Source organism: Tursiops truncatus, chromosome 3 (genome assembly GCF_011762595.2).
Source record: "Tursiops truncatus isolate mTurTru1 chromosome 3, mTurTru1.mat.Y, whole genome shotgun sequence".
NCBI lineage: Eukaryota > Metazoa > Chordata > Mammalia > Artiodactyla > Delphinidae > Tursiops > Tursiops truncatus.
Genome location: NC_047036.1, coordinates 9,144,297 through 9,168,390, shown reverse-complemented (window position 1 = coordinate 9,168,390; position 24,094 = coordinate 9,144,297). Strand labels below are relative to the sequence as shown.

General features: G+C 44.6%; 1 protein-coding gene across 1 annotated transcript in view; it reads left to right on the top strand.

Annotated features, from left to right (window-relative positions):
• The window catches only part of CTNND2 (catenin delta 2), a 776,118-nt gene extending 755,420 nt beyond the window's left edge, over positions 1-20,698 (top strand). The window contains exons 18-21 of the mRNA XM_073802014.1: positions 1,541-1,667; positions 5,398-5,529; positions 11,048-11,121; positions 18,307-20,698. Coding sequence (XP_073658115.1) covers positions 1,541-1,667; positions 5,398-5,529; positions 11,048-11,121; positions 18,307-18,564 — 591 coding nt within the window. The 3' untranslated portion in view covers positions 18,565-20,698. The remainder of the gene's footprint in view (positions 1-1,540; positions 1,668-5,397; positions 5,530-11,047; positions 11,122-18,306) is intronic.
• Positions 20,699-24,094: the final 3,396 nt, after the last annotated feature.

The following is a 24,094-nucleotide window of genomic DNA, read 5'->3' as shown; positions in this document are numbered from 1 at the left end:
GTATATGTGTGTGTGTATATATATATATATATATAGCACATCTTCTTTATTCATCTGTCGATGGGCATTTAGGTTGCTTCCATGTCCTGGCTTTTGTAAATAGTGCTGCTATGAATGTTGGGGTGCATGTATCTTTTCAAATTAGAGTTTTCAACTTTTCAATATGCCACATTTTAGTAGTTAACATGAGTCTTCACTTGTTTACTGTTTGACTTTGGGCGGCCCGTTAACTTTCTAAGGCTCAGATTCTTCCTCTGTAAAATGGAGCTAATAATAGTATCCAGCCCATGGGATTGTTGAGAAAATCTTGCCATGGAGTAAATACTCAATAAACACTAGGTAGTAGCTTTTATAATAGCATACTTCTAATTTTGGCTTTATCGTACGGGTCAAATGGAACAGGAATAATGAGAATTACATAAAGACACAAATATTGAAATGAGTTTAAATTCTGTTCTTTGTTAACTTTCGTCCATTTATGTTTGCAATGATTCTTTATAGAGAATTGAGTCCCTTGAAAAGGTCAAAAAAGAAAAAAAACAAAAGAGTTAAAAGTGGTTGCCTCTGTGAAGCAGGAACTCGGAGTGCAGCAGGTGTCTGCTTTTCCTTGATAATGTCAGTACTCTTTGACATCTTGCTTTGAGAAAACTAACCTTGAATTAAAGAAGAAAAAAGACTGAAAGGAAATACTGTGACATCTCAACAGAAGTTCTCTGGAGAGGAAGAGAGAGGAATTGTTGGCTATTTTTATTTTCTTCTTTATGCTTTCTAAATTCAAAAAATGATCCATAATGTATTTATATGGTTTTCATGATGAAAAATGGTATACATGCTTTTCCTGTATTAACCAGATATTAGAAGGCGAATGGCAGATTGATTGGCTGGAGGCATTTTGAATATGCTGTACATTGAAAAATAGAATTCCTGGGGCAAATCAGAGAACGTAGCAACCTGAGTGTGAATACTTGGCAGCAGTCATGCTGAAGGCCTTGAGCTGGTGGGGACGGGGCATTTGAGGCAGAGAAGGACCTTGAAACCATGTAAGGGAGATGAATGGTAAGGGACGAAGGGAAGGGACGATGCTTCTCGGCATTCTGATCACTAACAGATTGGTCCCGAGAAAAGAAGAGTAAACACTTTGGAAAACTTGGAGGTGGTTGAAAAGAGGACCGGACAGAGCTGGAGCCAGGCAGGCAAAAAATAGACAGTTCCAGGCTCATTCTGAGCAGCATGTTTTCATTTAAATACAATCTTCAGGCCAAAGCAGGTTTGCAAAGAGACCATTTGTCTCACATCTGGGGCGGAAAGCAAGCACCGAGGGCAGGCCCTCCCCGAGTCAGGCTGTCTGGAGGGGGCAGGGGGTTGGTCTCAGTTATCGCTCCTCTCTGTTAACCTGGACGATGGAGGCGCAGAGATCTGAGACCTCTCCTGACAGACTGGAGAAATGCTTTGCAAATTCCAATGCTTGGCATGTCCAAGTGTGAGGAAGTGAGGCATCTCTCTGCCTTCCCCAGTTAATAGGAGCTGCTGTCTATTGCAGGATGGATGGTCACAGTATCACTTCGTAGCCTCATCTTCAACCATCGAGAGGGATCGGCAAAGACCCTACTCCTCCTCTCGCACGCCCTCCATCTCCCCTGTGCGCGTGTCTCCCAACAACCGCTCAGGTAAGAGGGGCCCCGAGCCAGTGGCTGCTTCTCTTGGATCCAAGGCCCCCCGCCCCGACCCCTTAGCTGACCCCACAGGCAGGAGGGCCATCCGGACTGGGACACTTACTAGAAATCTCAAATGAATCTGTTTTCTTTTTACAGTGGTGGTGACTTTGTATCATATGTACACAGACTCAGAACAAACATCTTTCTAACAGGTTTCTAAAAACCTCTAACAGGTGTCACAGGCATGAAATGCACATCCTGGGCCTGCATTCAGGGAGGAATAGGAATGTATAAAACCACCAAGTGTTTGCAGTTCAGGGTTTTCCATGGACGTTTTACCCACTTAAGATAGTTTAGGTTGCATTTGATCGATTAGATTTGGGATAACAGAGTAGGGGAGAGAGGGTGTGCTCCTTCCTCCTTGAGAATGACCTACGTTTGAAAATTGTCATTGAGGCTTCCGTTACTGTTCCATACCTGATCTGCTTTTCATTATTACCTGTAAGCCAGCAGATAAATCATTTCATATATTCATATTACAATCAACTGTAACTTTTAAACCATTCAATTTAATTTTTTCTAATTTTATTTCATTCTTTCTTTTTAATTTTTTTATCAAAGTATAGTTGATGTACTATATTACATAAGTTACAGGTGTACAATACAGTGATTCACAATTTTTAAAGGTTATACTCCATTTATAGTTACTGTACAATATCAGCTGTGTTCCCTGTGCTGCACAGTATATCCTTGTAGCTTGTTTTATACATAATAGTTTATACTTCCTAATCCCCTACTGCTATATTGCCCCTCCCCCTGTCTCATTCTTATTAGATTTTATTGTTGTTTTATTCAATGTGTAATAAATAATTTTATATGGGCGAACACACACACGCGCACAGATAGAGGCTTTTGTTTAAGAAAAGTTTCTCCTTGCTCTTCGCTGCCCTCCTCCTGCTGAGGAAACTATATTTTCTGGAACTGAGTCTCAAGGGCATGGTACAGAGCACTCCCCAGCAGGGTGGCCCCTCTGCCCTTGAGGATGTTTGTCATGAAACTTTACACCATACTTTACTGTCATAACGATGGGGAGAATCAGAGATGAATGGGGAATATTTGACTGAAATAGATTACCCTCTCCCAGCCCCGTGAAAACTTATATTTTTAGTGTGGTGTTATCACTTCTGATGTTTAGCCCCACGCTGAACGAGAATTAGGAAGCCCCGTGTAACTGGAGGAACTTCCACCTGCCTCAGAGGCATGGAGGTGGCCTTTTACACATGTTATTTTCATAGTTCTTAAAAAGATAAAGAGCAGTGAGTCTTGGAAGCTAAAGGACAGTGTCTTTAAGAGCTCTAATTATGAAGAACCAATCAGTGTCAGGAAGATGGAATAATATAATAGATTGGAAGGCGCCCAGAAAGAGAAGCAGCGCCTTACAGGATGTCAGCATCCCAGGGATGCAGGTAGAGCACTGCCTGGTGGTACCCAGGCAAGACACTTCGAAGACACCTAATAAACGCTTGTTGGCATGATGTGATTTTTCCAGGAGTATCCTCCTGGTTTACCGGAGACTCAGACCACTGTGTGTGAGGTCTCAGAAGATAATTACACACTTGACATAGTTTAGTAAACCCCACCATCTGTGCAATATCGGATTCTCATTTTAAAAGCTTTGGTCAAGAGGCTCCAAAATATTGTCCCTTCACGATTGCCTGGCAGTGACTCATAAAAGGCCAGTCTTTATGCAGAAGATCTAGGAGCAAGGGCAGGAGAGGACTCTCCCCAGAGAGGAAGATGGAGAGAGAAGAAAGGAGATGGGGCAGAGGTGGAGGGGGTGAGTGAGACGCAGCAGCCCGTGTTCTGAGAACACGCAGGAACTGGACCCAGAGCCCAGCTGAGTTACGTGGAACAATTGCAGGTTTCTTCCCTGCCTTCCCATTGGATTTACACCCAGAAATTCTGGTGCAACTGGCTGGGGGGCATGTTCAAGCATCAATGTATTTTTAAGTGTTCTAGGTAACTAATTCTGATGGGCAGCTAGGATTGGAAATCTCTGAGGGTTTCAAGATCTCAGCAGTGAGCCTTGATTTTATTTGACAGGTCTGAGAGGTGGGTAGGGGGCCTTTCAGGAAAGGATGGGCAAAGGCCCCCGTTGTTACCTTCCCAGTGCTTGGCTAAGACATCCACTGAGCCATCTTCTGGTTTCACTTCCTCACCCAATGAAGAGCTCCTCAACTTCAGAAAGTGTGCTGTGACTCGTGTTTTTGTCCCCCGTGTCTAGCATGGGGCTTTGCACATAGAAGATACTAAGTTTGGTGAAATGAATCAAGTGACTCAGATAGGCAACAAGCAGGCCCAGTGGGCTGGAGCTGGGGGACCCTGCAGAGGGTGTGAACAAACAGCTGAAAGGTAAACTGAGGCTTGACTGGGGAGGGGCTTGGACACTAGTGAAGGAAAACGAGCTTTATCCTAAAACTCGGAGTTCCCCAGAGATTCACCTGGCATGCTTGCTAAATTTGGATTCCTAGGCCCAACTGAAAATTCAGATTCACAAGGTCCAGGGTCGGGTTTTGTGATCCCCAGGTTCTCAGGTGAGTCTTAAGGTTAAACAAACTTATGAAGCACTGCCCTCGGGCATGGAAGCCGGGGAAGGCTCTGGGACCGAAGAGTAGCACGGCTGCACTCAGAATGGGTGCAGAATTGACTAAGCTTGGGATGCGAGTGGCCTCATTGAGGAGCGTGGAGACCAATGTGAGGTCAGCCCATAGGATGGGCGCACGGTAGCTGCCTTAGCACTGGCACACACACTTGACCTCCACTTCTCCCAGCTCATCTCTGCACTGGCAGGGCGGCTTAGTTGCTCGCAATCCATCCGATCTTTAAAGAAAACTAAACCTCTTTTTGTTTGCTTCCTTAAGTCCAAGTTCAGGTTTTCCTCTGTTCTGGGCCCAGTTTGTTAAAGAATCGTGGAATTCCTAAGGGAATCCTCTAATCACAGCCCATCACTGAAGACATGAAGACACAAACGGTTGACAGGGCTCAGTCCCCAGGTCCGACAGGCAGCGAGGGACCGGGGTGCAAGGTGTGTGGGGGAGATTGTTAGGGGCGTTTGAGATGGAGCAAGGACCCCCATCAGGAGACAGGTGCTCTCATGCCACACCCCCCAGCCCAGCCCCCAGGCTGATGGAGAAGACCTCGGTGGGTGGGGCTCTACTGTTCCCCCACATCATCCTCTGCCTTCCTTTAGGGCCGTTTCTGCGTGAAACGTGTTTAAGTAAAAGCGCATCTGATTTAATCAGGGATTCTTCAGTATCAGTAATCGCTCCTCTGAAACACATCTAATTTTTTCAAAGGAAGGAAGGAAGAAGAGGGAGGGGAAAAAAAGAAAAAGAAAAAAGAAAGAAAAAGCAACCAAGACGGATCTCATTCTTGAAACTGTCCTTGAGCAGGTCACATCCCCACGAGGATGTCTCTGTAGGGACGATGCTCCCAGGATATAGTCCTTAATTCCCTGCCTCCGAGTCGTGTGTCCCCTTAACTCTAAAGCACCAAGTGACGTGGCGTAAGGGAAGGGGGAAAGACAAGAACCAAAAGAACAAAAATAAAAATCAACAGGTCCACGTACACGTACTGACCTGTGTTGAGCCAGATGCATTTATGACTTTACCTGTTTGTGTGAAAAGCTATACGTGCTGTCGAATGAGACACAGAAAGTCATCCTTCCAATTTCTTTATGTAGCAAGTGCCCCAGCTTCACCTCGGGAAATGATCAGCCTCAAAGAAAGAAAAACAGACTATGAGTCCACTGGCAGCAACGCCACTTACCACGGAACTAAAGGAGAACACACTTCCAGGAAAGACACCATGACAGGTGAGCTTGGCTGTGCACGGTTCCTCTGCAGAGTTGGTGACAGGACCTGGGACAGGGCAGAGGGCTGGGACATCAGGCTTCAGCTTTGCTTGGCAGCTCTGCAGGACTTGAGAGCTTGATAGCGAAGATTCCCAGGGATTGGCCATGAGGAGATGAAGCTGGAGGTATAAAAACGGAGCATCTTATTCCTGGAATAGCTAAGAGAAAATCCTCTCTGCACAAATTTTTTCTTCTGTCTTTCTTTCCCTACCCCTTTCCTTCTCACTTGCCCAGTTCATGATATTTTCTCAAATTAGAGGACGAGGTCACCATAGATTTCTTCTTCGTTGGCATAACCCAAGATGGTGGGCCAAGCTTTGTCCATGAGGATGGGGAAGAGAAAGAGGATAAGAAAAGGAAGGGAGGGAAGGGGAGGGGACGGGAGAGAAGCAGAGGAAGAGAGGATTTCAGGGAGACCCACAGAACTACTGTGGGCGTCTTCCCCTCTTGACATGAAACCACTCTCTGGCCATGACAAACTCCCAGGAAGATTCATCAGAACCACTGGCCTCAGTTTCCCTAGGGAGGCATTGATCTTTCATGCCCTTCATCCTTCACTCCCCCAATCGCACCCATTGGCTCATGAGCTGGGACTCTGCGGAGGCCAAAATTGGTGCCATTGCCCCCCAGGGCGCCCAGGCCAGCCTGCCTCGTGGCCAGCCTCAACTCAGCTCTCCTCTTACTCTGTACCACTCTCCTTGGGGTGGGGCTCGATGTCCACATTCATCGTCCCCTCCAGGATCCCCCCACACCTCTCTCCTGCCCCGGTTTGCTCCTGGATACGATTTGGCGTTATTGATGGGGGGCAGGGCGGCGGGGGTTATGCCTTGAAAGCAGAGCTGCCAGAACCATCAGGATCTCTAACCAGCGATTCCACACCCTTCTTTGCCACATGGATGTGGAGATGGGCCCCTCCTGAAAACAGACCATAGGGACTTCAACAGAACAGGGTCAGATTAGGGCATTCATAAAACTGCAGTACAAGGGTGCAATCCTAAACAGACACTGAGACCCTCTTATTCAGAAGAATCTTAAAAGCATGTGTTAAGTCTCCCTGATATTATTTAGGTGTAGACCTGCAGGGAAACAGAATAGACAAATTGGATGATTTATTGACATGTCTTTTGGACCCAGGACGTCTAAGATAAATTTTTCTCATGGTAACTGTATTTACCCCAGAGGCCGTGGTTTCCATGGTAACTCTCCCCGGCTCCAGAAAGGAGAGCCTCATAAACAGATGCTCGTGGTACCCAGCCCAGCTCAGCACTCTGCCTCCACATACACACTTCACCAGGGAACGCCTCACCCTCATGCCTGAAACGTCCCCTGAATGGAGAACTGAATGCATGGCGTAGGACATATCTTCTTTTTCTTTTTGGCTGTGCCCCACAGCATGTGGGAGCTTAGTTCCGTGACCAGGGATTGAACCCGCACCCCCTGCCCTGGAAGTGCAGAGTCTTAAGCACTGAACCACCAGGGAAGTCCAACATAGGATGTACCTTCTGATTCTCGTTCTCTGGTTCTTTTTTCCCCATAAGTGTTGTCCCCTGTCGTCAATGAGCATGAACAAAGAAGCTCATGAATCTGAGTGCCAAGTCCCTAGAGTCGAGATATTCAGTGGAGAATCTAATTTGTACTGATTACTCCAGAGCAGTGGTGACTCGAAATTCACCTGACCCCTTCGTTTTTCGATTATTATCGCCCTAGGTAGCCACATCACCAGCAGGCAGGGATAACAAAGTGAGACTATAATTACAAGAATAATTGTGAAATCGACTGCACTGTTATTATTTAAGTTGATCTTTTCACTTTAACTCTCTTGGCCGGTAGAATCATTCAAAAGGTTTTTCAGGGCTTCCCTGGTGGCGCAGTGGTTGAGAGTCCGCCTGCCGATGCAGGGGACCCGGGTTAGTGCCCCGGTCCAGGAAGATCCCACATGCCACGGAGCAGCTGGTCCCGTGAGCCATGGCCACTGAGCCTGCGCGTCCGGAGCCTGTGTTCCGCAATGGGAGAGGCCACGACTGTGAGAGGCCCGCGTACCGCAAAAAAAAAAAAAAAAAAAAAAAAAAAAAAGGTTTTTCATTGTGGTGTGTTTGTATTGAAATAGTTCCAGTGGTACATGATCCTGCTCTGCACACATCAGACAATAAAAAATAAAATCTAATATGTTTCTAGATGTTTAATCTTCCTAGAAAATGGCAGGAATCTTGACAACTGCAGCATTGAGATATACGTAACTTTTCAAACTTATTTAGAGGCTTAAACACTTTGCTCTAACTTACTTAAAAATGCAATTCAAAACTACACTGTCAATCATGTAGCAAGCCTAGAAGAGCATGAGGTCATTATTGAATAATATGTTTATACAAGAAGGTTCCCTTTAAGCCAACAAGTACTGGGTGAAAGTTAGTTGTTAGCATCACAGTGATGTTGATGGTGATGGAGGAGGTGGGGGCGGTGTTGGTGTTGAGATTGGTGGGTGTGTTTGCCCCCCTCTACGATGGTATGAGTAGCTCCCCAGCCAAGCCGGGTGGAAATCAACATTTCATGTAGGGATGGAAATGATGAATTGCCAACCTCTGTTCTGCTTCCCTTTAGCAAATGTCCATCATTCCAGTGTTTACTGGCAGATCATATTTCTTGGGACCTCCGTATCCCAAGCAGTACCTTTTCTCATTCACCAATAAATCCAGGGGGCATTTAAAGTTCAGTTATTGAAAAAACATCTGAAAAACGGCCATCTTCCTTGTTTCTAAGGCATCAGGGGATGTCTTATACCATTTCCCCCACAGGAAACATTCCCTTTGCTGTGGGAAAACCATGGGAAACGTCACCCTCAAAACGCAACATGCAAAAGCTTTAAAGTGAAAAGCAGTTCCTTGCCTGGGTCATCATCTCCTCTCCCGAGCTCTCAGAAATGCAGATCCATCTGGGTTTATATTTCAGGCTTCCCCTCCACCTGCCTTCTCTGTATTCAATCTCTAGCTTAGACGTCTCTTAAAATGTCTTCTCTCCTTAGTGTTTCTCTGCCTCTGAGGAGCCCTCAGAAAGCCAAAGGCAGCTGTTCATTCAGGCATGCAGCACTGTTATAGCTATTTCTCGCGGTCATGATTCCCTAGGAGTGTTACGTGCTCAGAAGCACGCATCAGAGGAGGGCTGTGTGATCCCAGCAGCTACACAGCCTGACTTAAAAATTCACCAGGGGATTTTGCCCTCCCACCTGAGCTTCCCAAATACCTTAACATCCAGTGGTCGATTCTGTTTCTGTCAGTATCTCTCTTATGCCTTTTAAAGCTGCTCTAATCTTCAATCTATTGATATAGTTGGAAATTGGGGTCTATAAAAAAAGAAAGGCATTTCCCTATGAGTTGACTCTTTGCTCAGACACATACATGGCAGAGCACCTGTGAAGACACGTGCTTCATGTATCCAGAAAGGCCACGAGTTCAATCTCAGCTACACAGTCTCCTTTAAACAGGTGAAGTGCACCAAAGAGCAGGAGGAAAGAACTTCCAGTAGAAACATCTTCAGCTTGGAAGCCACAAGCACAACAGGGAGGGAGGCCAAGGCTATAAAAATGCACATTCTACCAAAAAAAAAAATGTATTTTATTCTGAGTAATAGAAAAAAAATTTCACCTTATCCTTGGAGTAACATTTTCCATCAGCAGGTTATAGCTCTGAAGGCAGATTTTTCTAAGGTTTAGTCATTCATTCATTCACTCAGCAAAAAAAGCACTCACTCTGTGAGCATCCCTCAAGGCCAGGCACTGTCCCAGATGCTGGGGCAGCCTACAAAGGTGGCGGGATAGACAGATGTCTGTCCTCATGGAGCTTCTTATCTCCTAGATGAAGGGAGGTAATACACAAGGTAAACATGAAACAAACTCACTAACGAGGTGGTAGTCCTTGGCGTTGAGTGTGATGGTGGAAATAAATGGGGTAATGAGATAGAGGGCCCCAGGTGGGCAGGGTAACTTTAACTAACACGGTCAAGGAGGAGACGTTTGAGCTGAAACCCGAATATCAACAAGGAGAGATAGTCCAGAGTCTGGGGCAAGCAAGTTCCAGGGAGAAGCATCAGGAAGTCCAACATCCCTGATGCAAAATAAATTTGGATGCTCAAGCCAGGAAGGAGGGCCAGCACAGCTCCCTGAACTGTGGGAAGAAGAGCAGGAAATTCTGCAGGAAGTCAGGATGGGACCAGATCACACGGAGCCTCGAAGACCATAATGGGCAGGGAATCGAGTGATATAATCCGGTCTGTCTAACATGATGATCGCTCAGGTGATGGGAACAGGGGGGATGAAGGAACAGGCTGGGCAGAGTGGAAGCTGGGCCGTTGAGAATAGGATGCTGTAGCGGTGGTCCAGGCGAGGGATGGTGGTTTCCACAGTGATGCAGAGACAGGAGTGATGGGCGTTCAACCAGAGAGTCTATCAGAGTGGTCTTTAAAATGGAAAGTGGGCTCTCAGCTCTCACATTCTAAGCAGAATTTCCCAAGAGGAGTTTTATTGCACAGCTATTATGTGCTTTTAGTGATAAACATGGGTGGAATGATTATACTGACTTGGTGGCCTGTATCTCTGAGAGAATAGTTGGTGTGTCATCCTATTTCATGATCCCATAGATACTGGAAGCAAAAGATAAATTTTTCTTGATATCTAGAGTGTTTTAGATACCCGCTGACCCTCGACAGACAATGTTTTTTTCCAGAGCTTTCTTAAACCAGGACCTTCTAGCAGCTATGAGGGGAGTCTTGCCCTGGGCCCTTCCTCTAGGCCTGTAACAGCAGCCTCAAGGGCCCCAGGGGAGGAGGCAGGCAAGTGGGCATCTTGCCCAGGACTTTGGAAGCTGCTGGCAACCAGAGGAGACCTTCCTTCCTTTTGTCTAGAACACAGACTGGTCACAAGACAGGGTGGGAGTCTCCCGTCTCTGTGTTGAACAGGACTCCGAAGCTGCAGCCGCCCAGATGCGCAGGGCAAAGGCGGGTGGTGCTTCCTGCCCATCCTTCAGGCCGTTGAGAAGTGAACTGTCTCAAAGATGATCAAGCACTTCTGTGAGCTCAAATTAGAAATTTCATTCTTGTCATTCCCCAGCTAAACACCAAGCGGCCGATCCAGATTCCTGCATGCTTCAGTGCAGGTGACACGCTTTTATCATCTGCCAGTTTTCACCAGAAAACAAGGCCATAGAACTGGCAAGATGACCATCTGTTTGATGCACCTGCCTTGACCCCGTCTGCAAGCTGAATGTTATTGCAAGAGGCTGACGTGCAACGGGGATTTTATAGAATAACTGTTCTTCTCTCTTAATGTCTGTATGTAAAATGAAGTGTTCAGGGCTAACGAATTTCTTGCATCTGGAATGATCCATGAGACACCAAGCTTTGTCAGGGCAAAACTGGCCTCGATAACCATCATTCCTCATTTGAAGTCTGGCGTTCAGTGCTAATACTTTTGTTTCTCTTTTGCTTTCAGCTCAAAATACTGGAATTTCAACTTTGTATAGGAATTCATATGGTGCGCCCGCTGAAGACATCAAACATAACCAGGTAAAAGAGAGGTAGCACGTTGGTGTTTGTTTCTCCCTTCGACTCCTGTGAAATATCTTGGAAGTGTAAAAAATAAGTTAGTTTCTATTTAACATGCATAAAAAATGGAAAAAGAAAATAACGGTCCCCGCTGCTCTCTGCTCACGTGGGACACAGCGTACACGTGGGTGGTGGCAGTCATCAGAACAGCCTCAGATTTGAAAGCAATCTTTTGTTTTTTTGGCGGCATCAGGTGTTAGTTGTGGCAAGTGTAAGATGCTGATTACTAGACAAATTGTCTAATTACTAGACATGGATTGAGTAGCTCCTGTAACCCAGCCAATTCTTATTTGGAAGAAAGCATTCATTATACATGACAGTTACTAATAACATAGACACATCAAGTTCAATGTAAACAACTGAATAGAAGGCATGGTGTTGTGCCTCGCCGCTCAGGCTAGTGGGGGAACAAGCAACAACAGCATCACCTGGGAGCTTGTTAGAAACACAGAAGAGATGCTTCTCTGGCCCCTAACCCTAACCCTAACCCGTTCAGGGTCTTCTGCATCCGAGTTGCATTTTATCAAGCTGTCTTGGTGATTCATGTGGATGTTGAAATTTGAGGAACCCTGGCTGGTAGATACTTAAAAGAATCCATCTGTGTTTTTGCGTGTGTTTTATTTAGCAAATATTCGTTGAAGGCTCGTTTTCTCTCTGGTTCTAAGGGGAACTATAAAAGCAAGAAGGCACCGCCTCTGCTCCTTTACTGATGAATAACCTCATACTTTTCCTTCCCCATGGTGGTCATCACAGAAAGACTGACATTCTTTATAACTCTTGGCTACTGGTAATCGTTTCCAGAACTGGCTTCTGCTGACGCTCTAGATTCCTGCCATGTGTCATGAAAATAGTACTGAAAAGATAAACCTGAAAGCTGTTTACTTGATCACAGTAACCAGATGAAAGTCAACATGAAAGGGAAATGTGTGTTTTTAATCAGTTCTCACCACCCAGCAGGGCAGCATCTTTGAAGAGGAGAGGGACTCCCTTCCAGCAGGTAGAATGTCTGGCGCAAGACTGTTTCTAAGGGAAGAGGGAGGAGGACACAGTTCTGGTCTTTGCTAAAAGCAAAGAAGTCAGTGAATAAACAGAGGGGCATGAGCTCTAGACAAGAGGTCACCAGGGGTGGCCCCCAACTATTTGCAGATCAACATGCCTACCCAAACATAAAGGAAAATGGAAATGCCAACTCTATTTATGGAAATCAATGCTTTTTCTTCCAGCAAATATCAGGTACAGTGAGCCAGTCGTCTCCAGCTCTTAAAGATATTTGTCAGGATATGATAGGACCCTGGTTTTGCATCCAAGAGCATAAAATCAGTCTTCAGCTTCTATAGGTCAAGAGAAGCTCATCACCAGAATCAGCCTGTTCTACGTCAGCCTTTATCTCCAGGGAATCCCACTATTGTTGGCAATGAAGAAACACCCTGGTGTGGCCCAGGGGTCCTTGGCATCGCACAGTGTGGCTGCAGTACATTCCAACAGACTGCTTGCAACCTAGGTTTAGAGGACAGTCCACAATGGTTCTAAGAGGCACATTCTCTTCACCCAAGCCTATTCTGAGCATTTAAGAAAATTGGAATTAACGCACCAAGATGGCATCCCTGCCCCGAGAGAGTGAGCACAGCCTATTGTATGCAGCCTTTTCATTCTAGGGCCTCCTGGGCCCTAGAATGAACTCGACTCAACCTCGGTGTGAAACATCAAGGCCACGGTGTCTCAGGTGGATGTACTGAAACTCACTCTGGATGGAGAGCAAGCTCTGAGCCACTCGTCAGCACAGGGGAGACGTTGAAGGCCAACCCCCAGCAGAGCTGAGTCCTGTGACCATAGCTCAGTGCCATCATTATTCCCTCAGCTGGTCCAGCTGAGAGAAGGGGGCAACTGGACTGTTAACTCCATTCTAATATCAAGCAACATTTTTGAAATGTCCACCAGAGAGAGTTGTTTTTTACCTAAAAAATTTTTTCCAAGAAAATCATTATGACACTCCAGTGACTTGAGAAAGTAATAAAAGTTTTACTTGTTTTGGACTCTGTTATCAGGATACACTTTGACTTTACTTAACAGCCTTCCCTCTTGGGAATTCGGTAAAGGAAGACCATCCTGACCATTCAGAAAAGCTGGCCATTTGCTCCTCTTCCAGATGGGTGCTTCTGGAGATGACCTTGTAAACAGCATCCATGGTGTGGATTTTCTGCCCATGTGAGCATGGTTGGTTATCACAGATGGCTTTTGTTTTTGGAACTTTTCTGGGCTAAAAGCCACTTCACAACCTCATAGCTAGTAAATGGCCAGCTTGAAAAATTTAACCGGGAGGGATGTGCCGGGGTCCATTCGGTTTCGGTGTCAAAGCTGGGCCTCCTGAGCTTTGCAGAGGAGTCTGGACAGGGATTCATCTTAGAGAAGAAGTGATTCACCGAGGGAAACTAGTTTCAGGGGGATCTCTGGGACGAGGCAAAAGACAGTGAGATCTGAAAATAAAGCAACAGCCCTGGATGCATGGCCAAGCAAGGGAGGGGCTGGGGCAGGAGGTGGGAGGCGGGCTTCCCCTGACTCAGCAGAGAAGCAGCCAGGCAGCCTCGCAGCTGTGGCACACCCCACGTGACTACCTGCCACTCCAGTTTCGAATCAGTGAATTCCGAGCATAAGGACTCCTAGAAGAAACAACCATTCGTGTGAAATAAGATTTGTGATCCTCGGTTTTATGTTTGGGGTCACAGATATTGTTTTAAGAGTTAAGTACTCAAACCCTTCAAAAACCCTGCTGAGCTTCTACCAGTCTATCCCACACTTATAAAGAAAAATAGCTTATTTAACCGTATCCCGCTGGCAATAGGATTTTTGTTCATAAACTAGAAACAAAGGGTTTTGGTGTTTTGCTGACTGGTTTTCAAATTATTACTGACAGCAATAAAAATGGCATCTTGAGTTCCTCAGTCTGGCTGCCAGGTGGGCAGGCAAATAAAATTATCCCCAGAGCTGAGGAAATTGGGATTCAAGGAGGGTAAGGGTTCGCCCTCAGTCACCTGAAGAAGCTCGGAAGAGGCAAAGACTCCAGCCTGGGTCTTCTGTCCTCTTGTGCCATGTGCCCTCCTGTATACCACTGGTTCTCAAATTTGAGGGTGAGTCAGGATCCCTGGAAGACTGTTAAACATAAATTACTGTGCCCCAACCCCAGATGTTCTGATTCAGTAGGTCTGGGATGGAGCCCAATAATTTGTACCCCTAAAGAGTTCCCAGGCAATACTGATGCTCCTGGTCTTGGGACCACACTTTGAGAAGCACTGATCTTCACCACGGCTTCATTCATTGTATAATGATAACACCCTGAGTCTTCAGCTTTCACTGTGCAGTAGACTTTGAAGGTCTGTAGTGGGCGGCTATTTCCCTTGTGTTAGGAATACGTTCAATTGGTGGGCAAACTCAGTGAGGAATACAAAGGAGTCTTCCATCAGCGTGCTACAGGGGTGGGAGCTAAGAAGGAGCAGCGTCCTTTATAATTTACACTAAACATTCTGCTGCTGAGGAAAGCTTTCAGCAAGGATGACTCTGTGGGAGCAGAAGCCACAGGACGGAGTGCCAAGAGTGTGGACCCCCGTGATGGCCATGTGAGCCAGCTGGTGGCACCTGCCCTTCCCAGAGAGGACACTGCCTTACGCAGAGCAGACAACAGCCTCAGGCTCCTTGGATGTGTCAGGGCTCCTCTGGACCACAAGAGACTCAGATTCAGAATACACCACTGTGGGATAGGAGCATCATTCCACCTCCTTTACAGAAGTCTGGCTTGTCCACACTGTATGTTTAAAAAAAAAAAGCATTTATTTTAGCTCCTCTATGGGAAAGGCTGGTATTGGGGAGCATTTCACCTGCCTAATCTTGAACACTGTCAGATAGTCTCTTAAAGTAAATGACAAAATACAGCCAACATACCTCTGCGGTGAATGCATCTCAGCAGCCGACATCCATACCACTGGGGCCAGGGAGCAAATTTAATCCCTTCAAACACAGCTGTGCCACCATCAGCTCTTCTGGGTGGTTCGTTCACACAAATTCTCTGAACTGCAGAACTCAACCTGAGAAGGGATTGATATGGGACCTTATGAACAATACAAATGAGCTGAAGAATGTAACTCCTGATATGAGACTAAAATAAGCTTGTGCTCAACCCAAAAATGTCCACCAGCCAGAGAGAACATAGCAGTAATAAGAAATTTGAAACAGGCTTTGCCAGAAAAGGAAAAAAAGAAAGAAGCAGCCACCGTGGAGGAGGGCCACGATCCTCGTAAGTAGCTTCCCCTGAAGACCTCCCAAGCTCTAGCACTGCCCCTCCCCTGGTTACTGAGACCAGCACAGAGAAGTCAGGCCTCATCTTGGTTTCCTTTGTCCATGGCCTCCCTTCTCATCACAGGGTCTGGAGTCAACTCAGTGAGGCTGCCTGCCCCCCGAGGTGGAGCCACCTTGGCTCAACAGAGACTGTGCTCCTGTCTCAGAGAGAACATGGACTTTGGAGTCAGCCAGGTGTGCATTCACATCCCAGCCTCACCCCACCAGGAGCCATGGCATCCTGCACAAGTTTCTTATCTTCTCTGACCTTCAGTTTCTTCATCTATAAATTGGGAATTGGATGGATAAATGGATGGATGGGAAGGAAGGAAGGAAGGAAGGAGGGAGGGAGGGAGAAATTGAGAGAGAGGAAAGGTGGAGGGAGAGAAGGAGATAGATTAGATAGATAAATAGGTAGATGATAGATGGATAAATGGATGGATGGATAGATATACAGACATAGACATGCATCCATATATGTATGCATATATACATATACAAGAGTAAACAAAGAAGAATTTGTTACATGTTGAATATAGAGCCCACTGAAATAGAGCCAGTAAATTCTAGTTCCGTCCCTGTGTAATTTTTCCAAACCTCCCAACTCTAATACTTTGTATGCTCCACACTTGGGGAGCAGCACCGAGATGGAGCGGAGAAGTTCCACGTAACGCTCAGCTCTTCAAAGACCAGCAAAGGGCACCTTAGCCTATCCCAGTGATCAGGTACACGTGGTCTTAGCAATGTTTAATTGCAGGTGTTGAAGTTCCGAATGTCCCCCTCATGCCCAGGCTCTTAGGCTAACACACATTTACACTCTGAGGACTTTCACAGGTAGACAGAAACCTCATTCATTCAGCCACCACTATCTGGAAGTGTGAGGCCACCTGGATGGCAGCTATGATGAAGTTCACCACTTCTTTGAAGAGCAGGTCGATTACTAGTGTAAATCAATGACATATAAAAGAGGGAGTTTCGCTTACCTGAGAGAAGAATTACGGGCAGGCCATTAGAAGCATTCATTCACACACAACGTGCTAATTACAAATCATTATCTATCAACTAAGACCAATTTCTAGAGGATGTTTCCATGCTGAACCTTAGTTAAATTAGTAGGGAATTACCGAGTCCACTGGCAGGTGATCAAACTGTGCTTTTTTAGGAGTGTTCCATCGTTCCCCCCAGACCTCCTGCACAATCATTGCACTCGGGGAACTTTGTGGATGCCATTATGCAGTGGCTGTGGGAATGGTCCTTCCCCCATGCCTTGGGGGTATCCTCACTTTGGGAGCGTGATGCTTAGGAAGGGACCTCAGAGGCAGTGGGAAGGGGATAGCTAGGCCCTGACATATAAATGCTAATTATCAGCCTATGAACACTGTCTGTTTTACTGTCCTTAAAGCAAAGCGGAGGGAACTAACTAACTAACTAAACTTCACGTATCCCGAAGAATCCTGTGGTCCCTTTAGCCCCTAAAGGCCCCCTACATCAGACAGTAACCTGCAGAGGACAGGAATGGAAACAGGGGACACTGAAGTGGGCTGGGGGACATTGGACAAGTCTGAAGACCCCTCTCCCCTAACCAAAGTCTTCATAATCCCACATTATTCTCGAGTCCCATCAATTCTCAATTGAACCAAGTTAGGAGATGTTTTGGTTCTCCAGAGCATAGAGTATTTGAAGTGGATTCCCTCTTCTTCTCACATGCTTCTCTGTATCCTTCTAAGGCTGTGGTACCTGGTCACTTAGGCAGGTGTGATGGAATGGCCCTATTACCGGGAAGCCTCCATCCTCCAGAGAGGTATTGGTCACAGCCCTCCGAGCTGGCAGGAGGATGCCCAAGTGACCATTAGACCTTGTACATCTTCACTTTCTCTTTGTCTGGGATTACAGCACCCAGGTGTGATGGAAAAAATGCAGGAAAGATGACTATAAATTACTTGTGTTCTGTAGTGTCTAGTGTATACCTCTTTGATTTGAAAAAGGTTAACTAGTAAAATGGTTCACCTATCATGGCAGTTTTGGCAATTTCTCAAAAAGGTAAACATTGAATTACCATCAGATCCAACAATTCCACTTCTTGCTACATACCCCCCAGAAATTGAAAGCAGGGATTCAAACAGATACTGGTGCACCCACATTCACAGCAGCGTTATTCACAATAGTCAAAGGGTGCAAATAATACAAGTGTCCATCAGTGGATAAGTGGATAAACAAATGTGGTCTCTCCATACAATGGAATATTATTTAGCCTTAAAAAGGAAGGAAATTCTGTCACATGCTACAACATGGATAAACCTTGAGGACATTATGTTAAGTGAAAGAAGGGAGACCCAAAAGGACAAATACTCTATTATTCCACTTCTATGAGATACCTAGACTAGTGAAATTCATAGAGGTGGAAAATAGAACGACGGTTGCCACAAGCTGCGAAAAGAGGGTGGGATGGGGACTGAAGCTTAATGGATATAGAGTTTTTGTTTGCGATGATGAAAAAGTTATGAAAATGGATAGTGGTGACGGTGGCCCAGGTGACGAATTTACTTAATGCCACTGAAAACGATTAAAATGGTCCATTTTATGTTATGTATACTTTACCATAATAATAATTTTTTAAAAAAAAGATTACCTAGAATGATAGCGCATGGACTCAGGAACCAACTTGAAAAAGGAAAGTCAATCAGGAGAAGCTCGATACTGGTAACCGCATGGAGGATGTTCGGAGCCTTGACTTTGAGAGAGGGTTGAGCGCATCGGCGGCGGGGGAGGACGGGTCAAGGGCAAATGCGCTAACCCAGGTGGATCTTCTTTTCTGGGCAGGTTTCAGCACAGCCAGTCCCACAGGAGCCCAGCAGAAAAGACTACGACACCTACCAGCCGTTTCCGAATTCCACGAGAAACTACGACGAGTCCTTCTTCGAGGACCAGGTCCACCACCGCCCTCCGGCCAGCGAGTACATGCACCTGGGACTCAAGTCCACGGGCAACTACGTCGACTTCTACTCTGCTGCCCGTCCCTACAGTGAACTGAACTATGAAACGAGCCACTACCCCGCGTCCCCCGACTCCTGGGTGTGAGGCAGGCAGCACCGGGAACAGTGCATGTGCATGCAAGACCACAGACATTGCTATTTTTCTTTTCCCCTGCAAATTTAGTTTGTTAAAGCCTGTTCCATAGGAAGGCTGGGATAACCAGTAAGGAAACATTAAGAGCTATTTCAGAAAGCTAACTGAATCGAACGTTAACTTGAAAGTCAATAGAAAGTGATCCTCAATCTGACCTTGTACAACACCTTTCTAGCGCGGGCTGGAGAGTCTAAAAAGTGCTTTCCACTGAATGTGGCTGAAGGCAGCACAGAAGGCGGTCGGGGTGACGGTTGTAAGCACAGAGGCACGTGGTTCACACACTTCAGAGGGACGGCTTCTCACGCTTTGTTTACTCTTCATCCGTTGTGATTCTAGGCTTCAAGTTGCACTCGGGTTCCTCTGTACAGCAAGATGTTTCTTGCCCTTTGTTAATGCATTGTTGTAAAGTATTTGATGTACATTACAGATTAAAGAAGAAAAGCGCATTGTGTATATTACACCAATGCTGCGGCGTTTCCTCATCTATGGTTCTAAATATTGCTTCAATTTCAAACTTTTGAAAGATGTATGGATTTCCAGTTTTTCTTTTCTTTCTCGCAGTATGTTTTAACAGAAAAAAAATGGGAAAAAAGGAATATTTAGCAGTATTGTTCGTTCTGATATGTGAATTTGTTTGTGGCAACTAAGCAAGGCATTCAACAGTTTCTGACAATTAACATCCATCATTCCACACTCCTTGTCAACAAAGTGCTTTTTCACTGCCTAAAATTTTAGATGTAGATATTTGAAATAGATTTTTTCATTTATACCAGTTTTCTTTATGATGATACAGTGTTAAAAGAAAATAAATTACAATTGATCTGTCATCCATATTTGCTAAGAATGTCTATTTCCAAGGACCTATCTTACAAAACACACATTCTACTCGTGTGTCTGTGCGTGTGTGGGTGTGTGTCCATGTATGTATAAAAATGACCTGTGTGAGATTTTATTTGGATAGAAGCTATTTCATTTGCTGTTCCTCTTGTACAAACTTTGTTTTTGGTTTCTAGTATGAATGTACATCAGCCGTTCCTTTTGTACTCTATCTATACTTCTGACCATCTAGTGACTCAGGATATTAGGCCAGTGGAGGTAAAGTTATAGGATTCTCACACATTCACGCATTCTTGGATACCAACCCTTTCTACGGGCCCATTTCCTTCCATGTTTCATGCCCTCAGAACATGATAAACCATGGCCAACTCAATAATTTCACTTTGGAGCCAATTACTTGAAATAGCCACAGAAAATGTAAACTGCTCGCCTTATTCCCCCCAAACTCTTTTGTTCGTGTGGCAGGGAGCAGTAGACAATTATGGATTCGATTATTAAAACTGAACTTGAAGCTAATGGTAGAATAGTTGTTAACAGAGCTAGGAAGTAAGGCTAACCATTCAAAAGAACAGGGGCTGTGGGTAAATTAGCTTTGCTCTTTAGATGCAAGTGACTGAGGCCAATAGGTGCCTAGTAAATGTTAACTGTTCTTGAAAAAATAAAACATTAAATAACAAAAGAAATTGGCTGCCATCTTCCTTTAAAACTTTCTCCCCTTCGCTCTACGTAGTTTAATTCAGCTCAAAGTCTAAAATTCATGGTTCTTTCTCCAAATTTAGCAACAACCAAACGATCTCTTGTTCATGCATATCTGTGCAAATGAGAAGCTCTTTTCTAGAGCAGCGTGGTAGACAGACATTTTCATATGAGTTGTCCTACAGTTTCTTACAAGTTGGCCCTTCTCGCCCTGTTTACTATAGGAATACACATTTCTGGGTCCCCTCCCAGGAATGCTCCAGCCCCTAAGAGAGATATAAATATGTAGCTTTGAGGACAGTGTTTCCACTTCATTACTGTCATAGAATGAAATAGTAAAGTTCATCAAGGCAGAGATATGGTACAGACATGATTTGTCCATAACCAAATAGCTGGTTTAACTTTTCCAAAAGTAAGGAGTAGGACTCATTCTCTGGCTTGAGTTGTGCAGAGGGAAGTTAATGCATGTCAAAAAGTCCTTGTCCTAGCAGGAGCTTTATATTTCCTCTGTGACTTTGAGTCTGTGCAAGCCCAACATTTGCAACCCTTGAAGACCAAGGAAGTCTCTGCTGCCTGTGCTTTTTTAAGAACACCTGGCACCAGACTGACATGAACGAATTCAGCCAGAAACCTCTGGAATCAGAGTTAGAGCTAGGAGAAAGTCAATTAAAAGTGTTCATAGTTACTCAAGTTGATTCTTTTATCCTTTTCATACACACGCACACATACACACACGGAAGTAAGAAGTAGGGAGAGAGAGAAATGACAGATGGTGATGGTGGATAGATGATAGATGGTAGATAGATGATAGGTAGATGGTAGATAGATGATAGATAGATGATAGATAGATAGATATAGATAGATAGATATAGATGATTATGATATATGAGATAGACAGATAGATGATAGATAGATAGATGATAGATAGATATAGATAGATATCTATAGATAGATGATAGATATAGATAGATATAGATATAGATGATGATGATATATGAGATAGACAGATAGATGATAGATAGATAGATAGATGAGGTTTTATCTGAACTGTGAAGTGGCCTAAAGCCATCCCATCTCCTTGGCAATAAAGGTTGATCAATGGGTGATTTATTATTTATAACACGTGTGCCTGGGACAAAAACCGAAAGTGGCCAGAAGCATTGTTTTGGCTTTCATTGTACCGAAGTGACCAAGTGTGACCCTGTCCTCCTAAGTGGCTGCCTCTTGGGTCTACAAGAGCCTCCAGATCTTGGATTTTCTACTGAGATTGGAATGGTGTTTTTCAGAGGAAAAGAGGAAAACAAAGAAAATAGAAAATTTCTTTTTCCTCTCAATCCTTATGGTGGACCATACTTACACCCAATGTATTGAATAGAATGTGAAATCCAAACATTATGTATGAAAAAGGACCCATTGTTGTTTTCACTTGAGAGCTTTGATTGCCAGGGCCTAAGTAAGGAACACTTAAACTATATCACTATGAATAATATTAAATCAGATTTTTAATACTGATTCAATTTTAATACCACAATTAATACATCAATCCTCAATGTCAATCGTGAGTTAGACAATAAAATGTCAGACAGGTTTATAAGAATGAGGGTTACACAAGTTGTCACATCATACTTGGTGCTAACTAAGGTTAACCAGTGACAACCCATTTCTTGTTGATAAGACTCAGGCATTACAGAAAACTGCTATGAAAAAAAGCAGTGTTTAAATTCAGTGTTTATATACATATATAAATTTATTTGGCCTGTTTTGTTTCTCTTAGTTCAGCCCTACTTCATGGACTGATACTGTCCCCCTATATCTGAGAGCTGTGCCCCTGAGAAGAGAGGTTTGGCTCTCTGAAGACACGGTATTTTCACTCAAGAGATTTGCAGTTGAGTCTGGGCTCCCTGGGGACAGGTCAGCTCTGCTCCACTCAGAATCAGCCGCTGAGGCTCAAAGGCTGGAAGCTGGAATCACTTGATGACTCAATCACTTAAATGTCTGGCACCTGGGCCTGGAAAACTCCAGTAGCTGAGGGCAGGAATAGCTGCACCTCTTCAGACATCCTATAAGGTCCCTCCACAGGCTCTGGCCAGCAGGGATGCTTCAAGGGGGTCAAAATCCTGATATGTCATCTCAGGGTTCCCAAAGTCTATGTCCCAAGAGAAAGAACCAGCCACGAAAGTCAAGATGCATTCCATTACTCAATGCAATTGCAAAATAGTGCTCAGTTCCAGGGGGCAGGGGGCAGAAATAGACTCCATCTCTTGATGGTGGTGGGGGAGAGGGGGCAGTAGTGGCAAGATTATGGAAAAGCCTCTAGCATTGGAAATACCGGTGTTGCCTTTCTGATATAATCTACCAATCTATCATAAAACTGATAACATTTTGCCTTAATAAATTCAGCTTCTTTAACTTGTAGCCAATATGTCTTAATAATGGCAAAAGCAGTGAGTTTTATCATAAGTAAAAAACAATTTAACTAAAAAATGAGAGAAAAATCCATGTCCTTATGTCAGAAGGAAAGGTTTGGGGTCTTGGGTTTGTATTTTCCTCCAGCTGAATGCAAACATGGAAGCAAATGGCGACTCTGCTTCCTGGCAGCCATCTAACAACCATGAGGGGACCAGAATAAGTTGAAGCCGGACCTGAGAATAGCAGATTAGAGAGACTGAAAGAATTTGGCTCTCCTCTGAAATCACTTGAAGAGCATCTAATTCCCCAAATATTCCAAAATGGACCATCATTAAGCACTTATACACACATTCTAGAGACTTTCCTTTGCCTTCTCCTAGGAAGTAACAGAAGGCTGGACTGATGAAAAAAATCTCAAGGTAAAGACTTACATATTCACATCATCATGTCCTCAGAATAAGAATATGCTTTTCTGAAGAGTCAGGAAAATAGATTATAAAAAATAGCCCCATTATTAATTTTTGGTAAGCAGAAAGGCATTCTGTAAACACTTTCTCTAGTTATCATTCTATCTTATTCTTTTAACTACCAGTAATATACACTATGGATTCATAACTGAATGGGTCTGAAGTTGTGTTATTGCCTCAATTCACTATCAGTATTAGAGTAATTTTAGGTTCTTAAGAAATTACACCCTCTGTGGGCTCATGCTCTATCTCCAACGAGAACAAAGGAAAGATGATTAAAGGGTTGAAAAAACTAAGAAGTAAAAGAGGTCTGATGTATTATTGAACATTGATACAGCTTCCTTCTGAGTCACACTGTCTTTGGGAATACATAGTTTCTGAATGGGAGTGTCTCCAAGTTACATCGCCCTTTATCACTTCCTCTTCTGGTAACACACACCACCTAAATTATCAACGTGATGTCATGACTGCCTTCTCTGTTTCCACAATTCCCAGCCCCACACCTTCCACTCACTGACACTGGTCCCTGGGCCCCATGAAGGTAAAGAAGATTCAGAGCATTCACAGCAAATGAAACGTTGCTACAGACGAATGGCTCTGGCTTCCAATCTCCATCTCCAGCCATCCAATCACAGCAGCTCTGCCAACAGCTGCTTCACCGGCCCAGACCTTTCACAAGTTCCGTTAGGGAAGCATCCCATCCAGATGTTCATTCAAGACCCAAGATTCTGAAGGGCAGAATCTTTACTTACCGAGAATTTACTATAAACCTAGAAGAAGAAGAAGAAGAAGAAGAAGAAGGAGAAGGAGAAGGAGAAGGAGAAGGAGAAGAAGAGGGAGGGGGAGGGGGAGGGGAGGGGGAGGGGAGGGGGAGGAGAAGAGGAAGAGAAAGAAGAAGAAGGAGAAGAGGAAGAAGAAGAAGGAGAAAAGAAGACGAAGAAAAGAAGAAGAAGGAGAAGGAGAAGGAGAAGGAGAAGAAGAAGGAGAAAAGAAGAAGAAAGAAGAAGGAGAAAAGAAGAAGAAGAAGAAGGAAGAAAGAAGAAGGAGAAGAAGGAGAAGCTGTGATGACAACA